At 45.1% G+C, this 15,908-nt stretch overlaps 1 protein-coding gene across 1 annotated transcript in view; it reads left to right on the plus strand.

Annotated features, from left to right (window-relative positions):
* Positions 1-10,338: 10,338 nt before the first annotated feature.
* LOC130120425 (immunoglobulin lambda-1 light chain-like) overlaps positions 10,339-15,908 on the plus strand; it is a 32,494-nt gene continuing 26,924 nt past the window's right edge. The window contains exon 1 of the mRNA XM_056288960.1: positions 10,339-10,359. Within this exon, the coding sequence (XP_056144935.1) occupies positions 10,339-10,359 (21 nt within the window). The remainder of the gene's footprint in view (positions 10,360-15,908) is intronic.

The following is a 15,908-nucleotide window of genomic DNA, read 5'->3' on the forward strand; positions in this document are numbered from 1 at the left end:
ATTGCAGACACAGCTCTCACTTTGGTTAAACAAGGACCGGATGGCTTGTAGCAACGGTCCCGGTACCCCATACCACCATTATTATTATTATTATTATTGTTATTATTGTTATTGTTATTGTTAATTATTTCCAGTGTTTTCTGTTTCCTCCAAAAAACATTTCCCTTGGGATTGAGACTCTTTCTCACGACACATACAACCAAATAGTTTTAACACCAGAAATGTTAAAATTGGACACAACATTGACAAATGATAAAAACCAAAAGAAAGATTAGGTCATTCTAAAATATGACTGCTTTTATTAAACTTTAAATAAATGTCAGGATGATATTTTGAAAAGATATTTGGGCAGCAAATTCTCAAGGTTGTTAAGTAAAACTTCTGCTTTCAAAACAGGACAAAATATATTCTAATTTGTAACTTTTCAAGGAATTATTTTAATTTTGAATTTGATTATATGCTTTATAATTACCACTAAATAAATATATAACTTGATAGAAAAAAAATCCATGTCAATGTCATGTCAATAGGAGATTGTTTTGTACACAAAACCAACGAAAATATTTTAAGTAGCAAATTCTTACTTACATATTTGTTGTGGCAGTTTTATGTTAATTTATTTTAAGAAGGTAATAATCACACCATTAATGATCAATTGATTTAATTATTGCACCATGTAGGTGAACACATCATTAAACATGTTGGTGCACCAGGTTATATTTGGTTAAAATAATAATTCTTTACATTGCTCTCAAACAACAAGGCAACGTGACTGAAAACTCTGAAATCAGCAGTTTTCTAAACATATTGTGTGAAGCACCGACTTTTATCAATGGATGACCACATTTATTTTGTCCATTTTCTGAGGAGGCTAAACTCTGGTTTCAGAGGTTGGGGGATTCAGTAATGTTTCAAAGTAAATCTCACACTTTCATGTCATGTAGGATTTACTTTCCATTTTATTGAAATGGTAGTTTTTGTGTGATCATAGGATGTATACAGATGTGAGGACAACAAAAGAGAAACACTGACAAAACTGACAAATTTGAAAAGAATATTTAATATTTGTTATATGTATGAAACCAGTAATGCAATAACAATAATAAAATAGAAAAACTGAAAATGCAACTAATACCATATATTAGAAGACCAAGAACAACATATTACTACAATTATATATTTATTATTATTATTATTATTGTTATTATCATTATTGTTATTAATGGTGATGTTGTTGTTATAGAGCTTACCATATGTCCCAGCTGGCAGATCAGTCACTGTGAAACAGAGGAAGGTTTTTGTACGGCTCTCTATCACCGTGTGAACACATACTGACTATTGATATCGTGGCGACTCTGACAGTAGTAAACTGCTGTATCCTCAGCCTGGACTCCACTGATGGTCAGGGTGAAGTCAGTCCACGACCCATTGCCACTAAACCTTGATGGAGTTCCTGACTGAAGAGTGTTTGCCTGGTAAATGAGGAGTTTAGGAGTTTCTCCAGGTTTCTGTTGGTACCAGGAGATAAGTGGATAGCTCTGAAAAATAGTAGAAGCAGGTTGACTCATTTTGCATGCCAGACTGACTGATTCTCCTACATTGGCAGCTTTCATTGAAGGAGTCTGAGTCACAGTGACCTGACTGCTTGATCCTGAAAACAGAAACACACAAACAGACTGAAAGTGAAGGCCTTCATTGTCTCACATGTACATCTGGAAATCTCTGTGAAAGGACAGATGTGTTACTCATTACATCACATAAACACATAGAATTCCTTTTTTTAGGTGTTGTTTTAACTGAAACTCAACAGTGTAAAACACAAACAGGGACTTGGTAGAAACAATGTGCAGGTGGGGAAACACAAACTGGTGAGATCAGAGAAAGTTCCTTCAGGAGAGGAAAAGTTGAGATGAGGAAAACAAGGAAGACAGTGAATCATCTCTGCCGGTCTTACCTTGAATAAAGGCAGCACATGTCAGGATGAAAATGCTGCTCCAACACATGGTTTTTACCTTTGCTGTCACAATGAACAAGTGTTGGTGGCTTTGCTTTGGACTTGCAGAGTTATAAAGGTTTCATGAGCACTGAAGCATGTCCTTCAAATAAGAAGTGTCCTCTCTATGCAAATGAGCTTCCTGGTGAGACTGCTGTTAGTAGCAGATGTGTATATCATGTCCTGTGAGGACACACCGTCTTGTGTGTGCTCCAGCCACTTATTACAGTAGTCACCACCACCTTCTGTGACTAATGCCAAGTTAGATGAAGAAGAAATGATCTTGGATTAAGAACACTCTATAACACTTCGTAACACCTTGAGAAGTTATGTGAAATTGTCATGCTTTGATTTCATGATATTCAGATTATACCATTCACACACTCGAACACAAATCCAGTTCATGATGAAACTGGAAGAAAAAAAAAAACTTCTCTCAGGGTTTTTCATTTATGTCCAAATACAAGCTCCCCTACATATGCAGATCTTCTTGTTTGTCTTTCAGCTTGTTTCCTGTTTCTCAGGGGTCACCACAGTGGATTTTACAGTTTCCATCGTACTGATGGAAACTGGGCGCAGCACCAATGGAGGCCGTTGTTAATCCAGGCCTTGACAGATCCGGTCTGGTCCTGTCCTCACCTTTAAGTCCCTTAATAACCTAGCTCCTTCGTATCTTTCTGAACTCCTTCATATCCACACGCCCTCCCACACTCTCAGATCCTCTTCTGCTCTCTAACTCACTGCACCTTTGGCCCGCTTGACTACCATGGGGTCTAGAGCCTTCAGTCATTCTCCCCCCCGCCTATGGACCTCTCTCCCACAAGACAGTCACAAGACTGACTCTCTTTCAACCTTCAAATCTCATCTCAAAACGCACCTTTTCAAACTGGCCTATTCAGTCTGATCCACGCTTCATTGAGTTTGGTGCAGATGATGATGTTATACTTATCTGTTGTGTTAACTTCTTATTGTCTACCTGCTTTGTTTTGATGCTCTGCTGTCTGATACAGTGCTGCTTGTTTTTTACTGTGTTCTGTAAGGTGTCCACAGATAAAATGTTTTGTTGCTATTGTCTAACATTCCTGATTGTTGTGTCCAGAGATGAACTTAATCCCAAATCAAGTATTGTCTGAGAAGATCTGTGCACCAATAAGAAACAAACAGGCGAGAACAAGGCTGGGTGCTAACTGAAGCTACAGTCTACTACTACTACTGCTACTACTGCTACTACTACTACTACTGCTACTAATACTACTGCTACTACTACTACTACGACTTCTACTACTACTGCTACTACTACTAATACTTCTACTGCTACTAATACTACTACTACTACTAATACTACTTCTACTACTACGGCTACTACTGCTACTACCACTACTACTACTGCTACTACTACTACTGCTACTACTACTACTGCTACTACTTTCGGCTGCTCCTGTTAGGGGTCATCACTGCGGATCATCCATTTCAGTCTAAGTCTAAGACAGTCTAGGTCTAAGTCAGTCTAGGTCTAAGTCAGTCTAAGTCTAAGACAGGGGCATGGACACACGTGCTGTTGCCTCATGGTACTTTTTTGTTTCTAAACTGTGTTGAAACAGTTAAGTTGTGTTCCTCTTGATGTCTGACGTCAGAAATTCCAGCTGGTTGGTCACAAAAAGAAGTGCTGCACCTCCCAGTGGCCAGACTGGAAATAACAGGGGACAAATATGGACACCCACAAGAGACTGACGTTAATATGGCTGGCATTATGTCAGTAATATTTGGCAATGTAAACTGGCCCATTACCAAATAAATGTATCAGCTGTGTTGTAAATTAATATTTCAAACTTGTGTTTGGCCATTTAACACACAGTTTTTATTTTTCATAAAGTTGAGACCATTCGATGTTGAAAATCAAGATTATATGTATTTAAGAGAAGACATTGTGAATAATGCTGTGTACTATTATGCTATACAGCCTTGCTGAGCTCTAATAAGTGCATCTTGGTGACCTACAGAATGAAAAGAAACGCTCTGAGTTTCACACTTCAACTTAAAGGACCAGACGACCCCATTTTTCCAGTAAGAAGTTGAAATTTCGGACTTTCCAGCACATCCGGAACACATAAGTGCATAGTGTAGTATATGTTTTTGTGCTCACATTAAAATGTGTACTCACAACTCTTTTAACAGAGAGATACGTATGTATGTGTTTATTGAAGACGTTGATCACTTCTCCTACTTCGGCAGCCTTCTCTCCTCAAAAACTGACATCGAGTCTGAGGTCATCCATCTCCTGAGTTGTGTCAGTGGTGCTTATGCCAGACTCAGTAAGAGTCTTTGAAGACCGAGACCTAAAGGCCCAAACAAAACTCCTGGTCTACAGAGGGGTGGTTCCCCCCACCCTGCTGTATGAAGCAGAGTCATGGACCACCTACAGCAGGCACCTGAGAGTCCTGGAACAATACCGCCAAAGTTCCTTATGAAAGATGCTGAGGATCAGCTGGAAGGACAGACGCACCAACATCAGTGTTCTGGAAGAAGCCAACATGACTAGCATCACCACCACAATATTGCAGCACCAACTCTGATGGACAGGCCGTGTCCTCCGCATGTCCAACACACGTCTCCCCAAAGAGATCCTGTACCCCAGCTGAAGGAAGGTCAGTGAGCTCACGGCAGGCAAAAGAAAAAAAAAACGTTTCAAGGACAATATCAAGCCCAGTCTGAAGAAATTCACCATCACATCGAGCACCAGGGAAGACATTGCACTGGATAGATGCTCCTGGAAGAAATCCGTGCAGGAGGTAGCTGCATGTCATGAAATGGAGCTCCACTGTGCTGCAGAGAATAAACCACAGCACCACAAGGAGACAGAGAACAAGACTCAACCACCACCACCAACCACCACCACTTTCCCCTGTCCACACTGCACCAAAGTATGTGGATCGCAGATCTGCCTCTACAACCATCTGAAGACCCACAAGCAGACAAACGAATTGAGAGGACAGTCATACTCGCTTCGAGTGACCGCCAATGATGATGATGATGATGATGATGCTTGTGTGTACGTATGTACTTATGTTTTATGATAACTGTTGCTCAATTCTGATGGTTGTAAAGCACTTTGGCACAAACCTGGCTTGGTGTTGAGTTGCTCTAAAAATAAATGTGACCTTGACCGAGACCTTGTTATTATATCACATGACAGGAACATGTTATAGGAAATGTTCCATCATCTCAGCCTCAATAACATCCTCAAACATGTTATGAATGTTGCAGTGAGAATGTTATTCCTTTATTTTGAAACACTGTGGGAATGTTTCATAAAATAAAATTATATAATCTGCTACCTCAACAACGTCCCCAAAACATCCTCACAGTGCTGCAGACAAAACCTTCTACCTGTGTTAGAATACCACACTACAAGAAGTCTGTGAAGGTTCTCATTCATCCAGGTCATGGTTGTCCAAAGGAATTGAATCGAGTGCAGCTGGATTTGGTACATATCCGTGAAGACGTTTCGCCTCTCATCCAAGAGGCTTCATCAGTTCGTGCCTTTCTGACTAGACCAAGCTAGTCTGACTGGCTGGTGATGAAACTCAGATATTTATCCTCTTTGGAGTCGTTATCAGAGCTATTGATGTCAATGGCTCTTTGTGATCCGATGTTAAGCAGCGACGGTCGTTGGAGGTGTTAGTTTTGACTTCGTTAGTGCTCCATTCAATGGTCATGAGTCGTTGGAGCCGTTAGTGAGCGACTGTTGTTCTTGGAGGCTAGGCTTCTTGAGTCTCCTGGGTAGAGATTAAAGGACGGCATTGTAAGTGGGAGGTAGGTGGTGTGGCAGACCTCCTCCTCTGTTGAGGGATGGTCTTTCCAGTTTCGCATAGATGGCTTCCTTCACCCCTCTTTCAAACCATCTATCTTCCCTGTCCAAAACATGTACGTTGCTGTCCTGGAAGGAGTGTGTCTTCTCCTTTAGGTGTAGATAGACTGCTGAGTCTTGTCCTGAGGAGTTTGGCCTTCTGTGTTGGGCCATCCGTTTGTGTAGTGGTTGTTTGTGTGGTGGGTAGTGCTTCATTGGTAGGTTGAGTGGTTGTGAGTGCAGCTCCAGGCCTGACTCCTCCCTCAGCCAATCTCTTCATCAGGGCCAGGTTATCTAAGCCACCTGTGACCACCTGTGCAATCCTTTTTTTGCCTTCTCTCTTCCTCGTTGTCGCATGTGTCTGGTGGTTGGTGCTGCAGTTCCTGAACTTCTAGCGTGGAACCTCTAGTCTTTGCTGCCACTGTTGTGCTGGTTATCAGGAGTATTTCCTGGTGTCAAGGTTCCCTGCTGGAGGTGGTTTTGCTGCTGTTTTGCCTTAGTTTCTTTTGATTACTAACTGGGTTGACCCTTCTCTAGTTTGGGTTTTTGTCGTTGACCTATTTGACTTATTTTGTTAGTTATTCCCCTCAGCGGTCTGAGTGTCATCTTGTGGGAGGCCAGGCACTTGTGGTGAGGTCCCTGCATGTGTGTGTGTGTGTGCGTGAGGAGCACCGGGACACGTGTGGCGAGTTCACCAGTTTGCTGTGAGGTTTGCTATGCTGCACGGAAGGTGAGTATTGGTAGCACCCCTGGGCACTCCTCAGTTAGTCTGCCTTCCACAGTTGGCCTCAGCCTAGCTTTTTAGTTTGGTTACCATTATTTCTGTAGGTTGGGCATTTTTTTGGTATTTTAAAGTAGTTCTTTTACATTTTCTTAATTGTATTAAACGATAATTTTTACAAATTATTTGTAATAAAGATTCAATGGCTTCATGTTGGTTTTAATCGTTTTTTTCTTGATTTCCTGAGCAGCTCAAATTACGGTCCTTTCTTGTTTTGGTTAATTAAACAAAGTATTTATATTTTTGAACCACGTCTCTGTCCTTTTTCAGTAGCGAATCTGTTTGCCTGGCTAAGCTTCAAGTCCTTAATTCTGGCTTTAAAGAGAAATATTATTTCCTGGGGTGCAATTCCCCAGGTGGCGGCTATATATATATATATATATATATATATATATATATATATATATATATATATATATATATATATATATTAGTACTGTGCAGTGTTTTGCTACAGCGTGCCATGACGGCTTGACAACATGTGGAACAATGCATATCACAACAGGACTGGACAGAAAGGTCTCTTTAAGGACAGTACCCAAATGATTTGGAGGATTTCCAAATGTATTAAGCGACGTGTTGTCTGAACTTCATCATTCAGTATCTGCAAGACTTTTACACACTGAACCCTTCAGAATTGACCATTTTGTCAATGACAAAGCAATGAAGTGAGAACAGGTGTGGAGCCTAAATCTGCTGTATCTCCATCCATTAATACTGCAAAAAATAATACCAATGAAGAAGAATCACAGCCATAATCCCATCAGCTGGGCTGTTTCTAATGACATGTTAAAGGCTACAGGGCTGTGATGGACTACTGTATAAGCCTGTCCAAACAGCTGGGCTTGGTTCTGGGTAAAAGGGTCATTTTATTCTCCTCAGGTGTGATGGTGTGTTTCTTTGACCCAGCAATGTAAGGTGTGCAGTGACTCAGAGAAGTCTTGTGGCCCCATCGGGCCCGGAGACGGTCCTGGAGGGGAAGGACCTGACCTTGTCCTCTACGTCAGTGGGCTGTGTTTCTTTATTTTACACATATTAAAAAGAGAGAGAGAGAGAGAGAGGATGCAGCTTGAAAAATGAAGCACAATTTAAAAAAAATCTCTTTCCACTCCTCACCTGTAGGTGGTGGTGTTGTACAATGACTTGGCCACGGCGGGTGACCGCTGCAGGTGCCTGAACGTGCGCATGCGCATTGTCTGTGACGAGACAGTGATTGTGTATAAAGTCACACTGAGGTTAGCTTAACCTTAAGTCATAATGGTTCAAGTCAGATAATGTACAAGTTAAGGAAAATGGCAGTGATGGGCAACATATGAGAGGTTTTGTTCTTGCTGCTTTATGGCCAACCTGCTCTCACAAAACAATCTCCATCTTGGCAGGAAAGGCACTTTGTATGTCCATGGAGTCTTACAGCCATGAACACAACACGCGTGTGGTTTGAATGCTACAAGTCCTACTCGAGCCATTAAGGAAATGTCACATCATTAGTCATCATGTGTGACTCATGTTTTGTGTTTCTTGTCTCTTCTCCCGCGTATTTGAATGGTGTGACGTCAGACTCCCCCGTGTGCACGTGTAGTCTGTCCATCTGTCAGGTCTACATGGTGGTGGTGGTGGTCACGTGGCTCAAGTCCTGGGCTGTTCCGGTGGCATCTGGACACTGCTTGGAATCCTCATCAACATATTCTTCATGTATCTTATAATTCCATTATAATTGTGTTATCCTCTTCCAGTGTTGTGTTGTGTACATTGTGTAAACACAACATCATTGCTCGTTGTCAGTCCTGGGAGAGAGATCCTCCTCTGTTGCTCTCCCTGAGGTTTCTTCCTGCTTTTTCTCCCCGTTAAAGGGATTTATTTGTTTATTTGCTTGTTTGTTTATTTGTTTGTTAGCTTGTTTGTTTGTTTTAGGGAGGTGTTCCTTATCCTATGCCAGGGTGTAAGGACAGCATGTTGTGTTGCTGTAAAGCCCAGTGGGGTAGATTCGTGATCATGGCCTATACAAATAAACTTGACTTGACTAAGTCCGTGTTTTGGGGCCATCTCTTGTACCATTGCATCTTGCCTTCATAGGATTGTCCCATCAAGCTGCCATTGTTCTTTGTGTTGTGCAAGATAATCACGACACACAAAAGACAAAGGCGGCAGAAGGTTGACTCGTGTGTCAAGTGGGGTCATGTAAGTGGAGTCCTAATGTCCCACTGCAACAACTCCGCCCTTATTACCGCCCTGTTCTGCTGGGTGACGGTAGACAGGTGCAGCACACACCAACCCCAGGGAGACACGAAGAAGTTGTCAGTGACGTCACACAGATGAACAGTCCAATAAAACCAGAACACGTTTTACAGCCACTAAAACGTCTGACGTCATCACTGAATAACAGGACATGTCTATGACTTTAGTATGGCATGACACCACACTAGAACGACCGAGGCGGTCATTATGACCGTTTCGGATTTTCCGAGTTCAATAACTTTACCCACAACTTTACCCATAACTTAACCCACAGCAGTGCAACATACAGACAAAAACACACTGCAAGAACACACACATTCAACTAACACATATGTCCAAACCGAAAAATACAAAATAAACAAGTTTTTTTTCACTGCCTTCTCACCTTTAAGAACGACCAAGACGGTCATTATGACCGTTTCGGATTTTCAGAGTTTAATAACCATGCAGGTGGCTGGTGTGACGGAGGAAGACGCAGAAGACAGGAAAACATGGGAACGGATGATCCGCTATGGCGACCCCTACCGGGAGCAGCCGAAAGTAGTAGTAGTAGAATAACTTTGTAAAAAAAAAGAAAGAAAAAGATACAGACCTGCCGCTCCCTGAATGCTCCTAAAATTACATATATTTGCGTTAGAAAGAGTTTTAGATCACTTGCACAGAAAAAGGTTACAAGACCTACCTAAAACTATGAGACGGAACTTGAACAGAAGAACTAGTTTCTAGACCAGCCGCATATACTCGCACATGCATGGAAGTCAGTATGGTGGGTGACTCCATATGATGCATTGTAGCGACTGGGGGGGGGGGTCGCTCTGAATGTAGGCGGAGCTGTGCTGGGGGAGCGCAAGGACTCATGGGACTTTTAATGTTTGAGTTGGGATTGTTGTGGATTGTGTTGAATTGTTTGCGGGTTCGGGTGTCCTGCTCATGTTGGGGTGTGTTGTTGTTGGGGGTTTGACTCGGACTGGGTAGAGGACTGTTACCCACTGACTGACCTTATGAGCGAGACTCAGACTGGTGTCCCCAGTTGCGGCACCGAGGGGAAACCGGTGTGTTGTTGTCTTTGGCTGGTGTGTGAATAAAAAGCACCCCGGGGTCGTGCGGTGTACGGGGCACGGGAGGGGGGACTAAAAGAGAGCTCTGCCTCTCCACTCGTTTTTCCGTTTCAAAGGTGGCTGCAGTTTCAAGGGCTCGTTGCGTAATAGTCGCTGGTCGGATGTGTAATAGTCTGGTTATTCTAGCCAACATATACGTTCCCATTTGAAGGTCGAGTCAAGATGGCGACCCGTGCGGTCACTGGGAGAAGGGTCCAGCTGCGGCCTGGAGCCACCTCCAGCCACGCCCACATCCAACCACGCCCACATCCAGCCGCGCCCACCTCCAGCCGCGCCCACCTCCAGCCGCGCCCCCTTCCCCCTGCATTCGAGCCAAGAAAGGTAACGGGCGTTTGAGCTCAGAAGAACGTGGAAAGATTGAGCAATGGCGCAGCAGAAGCAGCAGGTAAGTAATCATTAGATGCGTCCATGTTAGTCTTGGCGTGTGTGTGAGATGGAGAGAGGCGTTTGACGTTATTGCACAAATAAGTGAAATAATAAACATTTTAAATAGAAAAGTTCTTTATTGCAGCGGTTTAATGTTAGCTAGTGTAAACTACTAATAAGACACGTTAGTCCCTAGCTAACGGGTCTGACCCTTTAGCCGAGCGGTTAGTGATGTCGCCTTGTGGTGCAGTACACCCCGTATCGAATCCCGCACCGGGCAAGACAATAACCGGTTACACTAGGTTAGGTGGTCGATGTTAGTCTTGGCGTACATGTGAGAGAGGTACCACAGTATCCATAAGTTGATATTGTACAAATAGTAAATGCTATAGCGCAAGGTTCAATGTTACCAGCTTTAGGATTAATGTTACCAGCTTTAGGATCAATGTTACCAGCTTTAGGATTAATGTTACCAGCTTTAGGATCAATGTTACCAGCTTTAGGATTAATGTTACCAGCTTTAGTATCAATGTTACCAGCTTTAGGATCAATGTTACCAGCTTTAGGATTAATGTTACCAGCTTTAGGATTAATGTTACCAGCTTTAGGATCAATGTTACCAGCTTTAGGATCAATGTTACCAGCTTTAGGATCAATGTTACCAGCTTTAGGATCAATGTTACCAGCTTTAGGATTAATGTTACCAGCTTTAGGATCAATGTTACCAGCTTTAGGATCAATGTTACCAGCTTTAGGATCAATGTTACCAGCTTTAGGATCAATGTTACTAGCTTTAGGATCAATGTTACCAGCTTTAGGATTAATGTTACCAGCTTTAGGATTAATGTTACCAGCTTTAGGATCAATGTTACCAGCTTTAGGATCAATGTTACCAGCTTTAGGATTAATGTTACCAGCTTTAGGATCAATGTCATCAGCTTTAGGATCAATGTTACCAGCTTTAGGATTAATGTTACCAGCTTTAGGATTAATGTTACCAGCTTTAGGATCAATGTTACCAGCTTTAGGATTAATGTTACCAGCTTTAGGATTAATGTTACCAGCTTTAGGATCAATGTTACCAGCTTTAGGATCAATGTTACCAGCTTTAGGATCAATGTTACCAGCTTTAGGATCAATGTTACCAGCTTTAGGATTAATGTTACCAGCTTTAGGATTAATGTTACCAGCTTTAGGATTAATGTTACCAGCTGTAGGATTAATGTTACTAGCTTTAGGATCAATGTTACCAGCTTTAGGATCAATGTTACCAGCTTTAGGATTAATGTTACCAGTTTTAGGATTAATGTTACCAGCTTTAGGATTAATGTTACCAGCTTTAGGATCAATGTTACCAGCTTTAGGATTAATGTTACCAGCTTTAGGATTAATGTTACCAGCTTTAGGATCAATGTTACCAGCTTTAGGATTAATGTTACCAGCTCTAGCGACTAATGCTATCGAAGCTAGATTAATGCTAGTTTAGTTAATACCAGCTGCCAGTAGGAGCTGAGTGAGTGAGTGAGTGAGTGAGTGAGTGTGTGTGAGAGACGATGGCTATTATTACAATATTCTTAGTAATGTAAACTACTAATAAGACACGTTAGTCCCTAGCTAACGGGTCTGACCCTTTAGCCGAGCGGTTAGTGATGTCGCCTTGTGGTGCCCCAGCAAACATTTAGACGTCTAATCGACGTCTTTTAAAGGTCATTTTTGATCGTCCAATTTTGGTCCGTGGTGGGTGCAGACTGTGAGTTTTTATGACGTCTTTTTCTGGCGTCTTCTGGACGTCCAATTCTGACATCCACAGGACCTCTATATAAGGGCTGATTCTAGTCCAAATGTGGTCATTTTGGACGTCTTTTCAACGTCAAATTCAAACTTATTTTAGACCACTTTTTAATACTGCTTAATCAGTGCATACGCCCCCATTTTCAGACAGTGGCCCATTTTCTGTCAATTAAAGGACCAAGTTGCCGTAAAAACAAGTTATTTCTAAAAATTCCTCAATTTTCTGAGCTTGACAAAACAAAACGTAAGTCTCCAGCACCTTCCTAAGATTTGTTATGATTTAAAAATGACAATTAAGCAAAATCTTTAAAAATTCATAAATCACAGGAATCAGATAGAGACTTACTCCAATACCTTTTTGCTCGGGAATTTATGCACAAAAACTAGTTGCCATTAATTTTTCCAAAACTAGGAAGTACATTGAAAAAATTATACTTCCTGTTTTGGAAAAATGAATGGCGACTAGTTTTTGTCCATAATCTCCTGAGCAAAAGTCTCTTTGAAAAAGTCTTACTCATTCCTGTGATTTTCTTTGAATTTTTAAAAATGTTGCTTAATCGTCGTTTTTAAATCATAAATCATAGGAAGGGGCTAGATACTTTTCGTTTTGCCAAGCTCAGAAAATTGAGGAATTTTTAGAAAGACTTGTTTTTACGCCAACCTGGTCCTTTAATTGCAGGACTACACAGGTTAATACTATTCCTAAGGTAGATTTCAAGATAATGTAACATTGTTCCTATTTTAAGTACAAATTGCATTAATTAAGCCGTCATACATATAGTTTAAGACAGATCAACCCGATAATCGTAGTGGTGTAGAGCCGAAGGAACGGAGAAGACCGTAGGTTCACACTTTAGCCGTGTAGGCAACTTTGTTTAATCCACGGTATATCAGAGAGACAACAAAACCACAGCTCGACTGAGCGGAGGCGGCAAAGAGAACCAGAAAACTGGCTGGACAACCATAACTTAACCCTGCGTTAACCTGCCAGGGCAACTCTGACTTAACCCTTAGTTCCTGGGGGGAATTCTATCCCCAATACGTGTCCACCACATGAGCCCCCCCAGAATTCGCCCTAGTAATCGAAGTCAGGCAGGCGCGGGGGGACGACCGGCCGTCCGCGGCGGCTCCGGGTAACAGGGGCCGGAGTGTCTCTGGGAGGCATTGACGCGGGCCTGTGGAGGTCGGCCTGAGGAGCAGAAGAGGCAGCGCGGGCCTCCACGGGGGGAGGAGGCGGAGCCGGGGGACGACCGCGACGAGGAGGTTGGGCTAACTCCAACGGCTGCGTCAAGTCCAGGTGTGCGGGTTTAACTCGGTCCACTGAAACATGCTCGGCCGTGCCCCCAAAATCCACCATCAGGTGCTTAGTTCCCCGTTCCAGGACGCGGAAGGGGCCGTCATAAGGGGGTTGCAGAGGGGGGCGGTGTGCGTCGTGACGGATGAGCACGTAGTCCGCTGACTGCAGACCTAGGGGCACCTGGGACACCGGAGCGCCGTGTTGGGCGGTAGGGACGGGTGTGAAAGCTCTGACCCCGTCCAGCAAGGAGGCTCGTTGGTCCACAGCTGACCAGGGACGCGTTGCGTTGGGCATGAAATCGCCTGGGACTCGCAGCGGCGTGCCGTACACCAGCTCCGCAGAGGAGGCTTGTAGGTCTTCCTTCGGGGCAGTCCGCAGGCCCAGCATGACCCATGGAAGCTTGTCGACCCAGTTGCAGTCCTTGAGAGTAGCCCGAAGCGCAGCCTTCATGGACCGGTGGAAGCACTCACATAGGCCGTTCGCCTGAGGGTGGTAGGCGGTAGTGCGGTGAAGCTTGACGCCCAGAGCCTCACCCACAGCATTCCATAGCTCTGAGGTAAACTGTGGCCCGCGGTCAGATGAAAGGTCGGAAGGCGTACCGAAACGTGAGACCCACGACCCAATAAAAGCCCGGGCCACATCAGCAGACGTCGTGGATGCCAGGGGAACAGCTTCAGGCCAGCGCGTAGTCCTGTCCACCACAGTGAAGAGGTAGGTGAACCCATGGGAGGGGGGTAGGGGACCAACCAGGTCGACGTGGACATGGTCAAATCGTCTCTCCGGCACTGCGAAGCGTTCCAGGGGCGCCTTAATGTGGCGGTGTATCTTAGCCCGCTGACAGGCAACACACGAGTCGGCCCACGCTTTCACGTCTCTCTTAAGTCCCTCCCACACAAACTTAGCAGAGGTCAGGCGCACGGATGGCTTACCGCCTGGATGAGAGAGGCCGTGCACAGCTTCAAATACGGGGGGTCTCCAGCTGTGCGGGACGATGGGCCTGGGCTGTCCTGTGGAGACGTCACACAGGAGGGTGACACCTGTGTCGCTGAAAGGAACGTCCTGCAGGCGGAGCCCCGTGTCGGAGGCCCGGAGACGGAGGATGCTCGGGTCCGTGGCCTGGTCAGCAGCCATCTGTGCATAGTCAATGCCTAGGTGGACCGCTCCAATCACTGCCCTAGAGAGGCAGTCAGCTACCTGGTTAGACTTACCAGCGACGTGCTGGATGTCGGTAGTGAATTCCGAAATGTAGGAGAGTTGTCGCTGCTGGCGAGCGGACCATGGCTCGGCCGTCTTGGACATGGCAAACGTGAGGGGCTTGTGGTCCACGTACGCAGTAAACTCGCGGCCCTCTAGCAGGAAACGGAAATGCCGGAGGGCGAGCCAGAGACCGAGGAGTTCCCTGTCAAAAGTACTATACTTGCGCTCTCGGGGTGTAAGCTGGCGACTGAAAAAGGCCAAAGGCTGCCAAGCCCCCCCCACCCACTGTTCGTGAACCGCACCAACAGCATAGTCCGATGCATCCGTGGTTATGGAAATAGGCACTGTAGGTGAAGGATGCGCTAGCAGGGTAGCCTGGGAGAGCGCAGCTTTAGTCTCGGTGAACGCACGGTCCCGCTCTGCTGTCCAGTCGACCGCCTGGTTGGGGGACATGCCTTTCAGCGCCTCATACAGTGGCCGGATGATAAAGGCGGCTCGGGGAATGAAGCGGTGGTAGAATGTCACCATCCCGATGAACTCCCTGAGCGCACGAGCTGTTTGGGGGCGCGGAAAGGCCGCCACCGCTTCCACCTTTGAGGGCAGGGGGACTGCCCCGTCCCCAGTGATGCGGTGCCCGAGGAAATCAATGGCTGTCAGCCCGAACCGGCACTTCGCCGGGTTGACGATCAGCCCATGCTGGCTGAGGCGTGTGAAGAGGGCATGAAGATGGGACAGGTGTTCTTCCTCGGAGGCGCTGGCGATGAGTATGTCGTCCAAATAGACGAAGATGAAAGGAAGGCCACGGAGCACTGAATCCATCAGCCGCTGAAAGGACTGGGCCGCGTTTTTGAGTCCAAATGGCATTCGTAGGAATTCAAATAGGCCAAATGGGGTAGTCACCGCTGTCTTGGGGATGTCTGAGGGGTGCACGGGAACTTGATGATAACCACGGACCAGGTCGACTTTTGAGAAGACGCATTTGCCAGACAGGTTTGCAGAAAAGTCCTGGATATGCGGGACAGGATAGCGGTCGGGCGTGGTGGCGTCATTTAGTCGGCGGTAGTCCCCGCATGGGCGCCAACCTCCATCAGGCTTAGCGACGATGTGGAGTGGGGACGCCCACGGGCTGTCAGAGCGGCGGATGATCCCCATGCGTTCCAGGTGCTCAAACTCAGACTTGGCAATGGCGAGTTTGGCAGGGTCGAGACGCCTGGCTCTGGCGTAGACCGGGGGCCCCTTCGTAGCAATGTGATGCTCCACCCCATGCTTAGCGGTAGGTGCAG

Source organism: Lampris incognitus, chromosome 11, assembly GCF_029633865.1.
Source record: "Lampris incognitus isolate fLamInc1 chromosome 11, fLamInc1.hap2, whole genome shotgun sequence".
NCBI classification, from domain to species: Eukaryota; Metazoa; Chordata; class Actinopteri; order Lampriformes; family Lampridae; genus Lampris; species Lampris incognitus.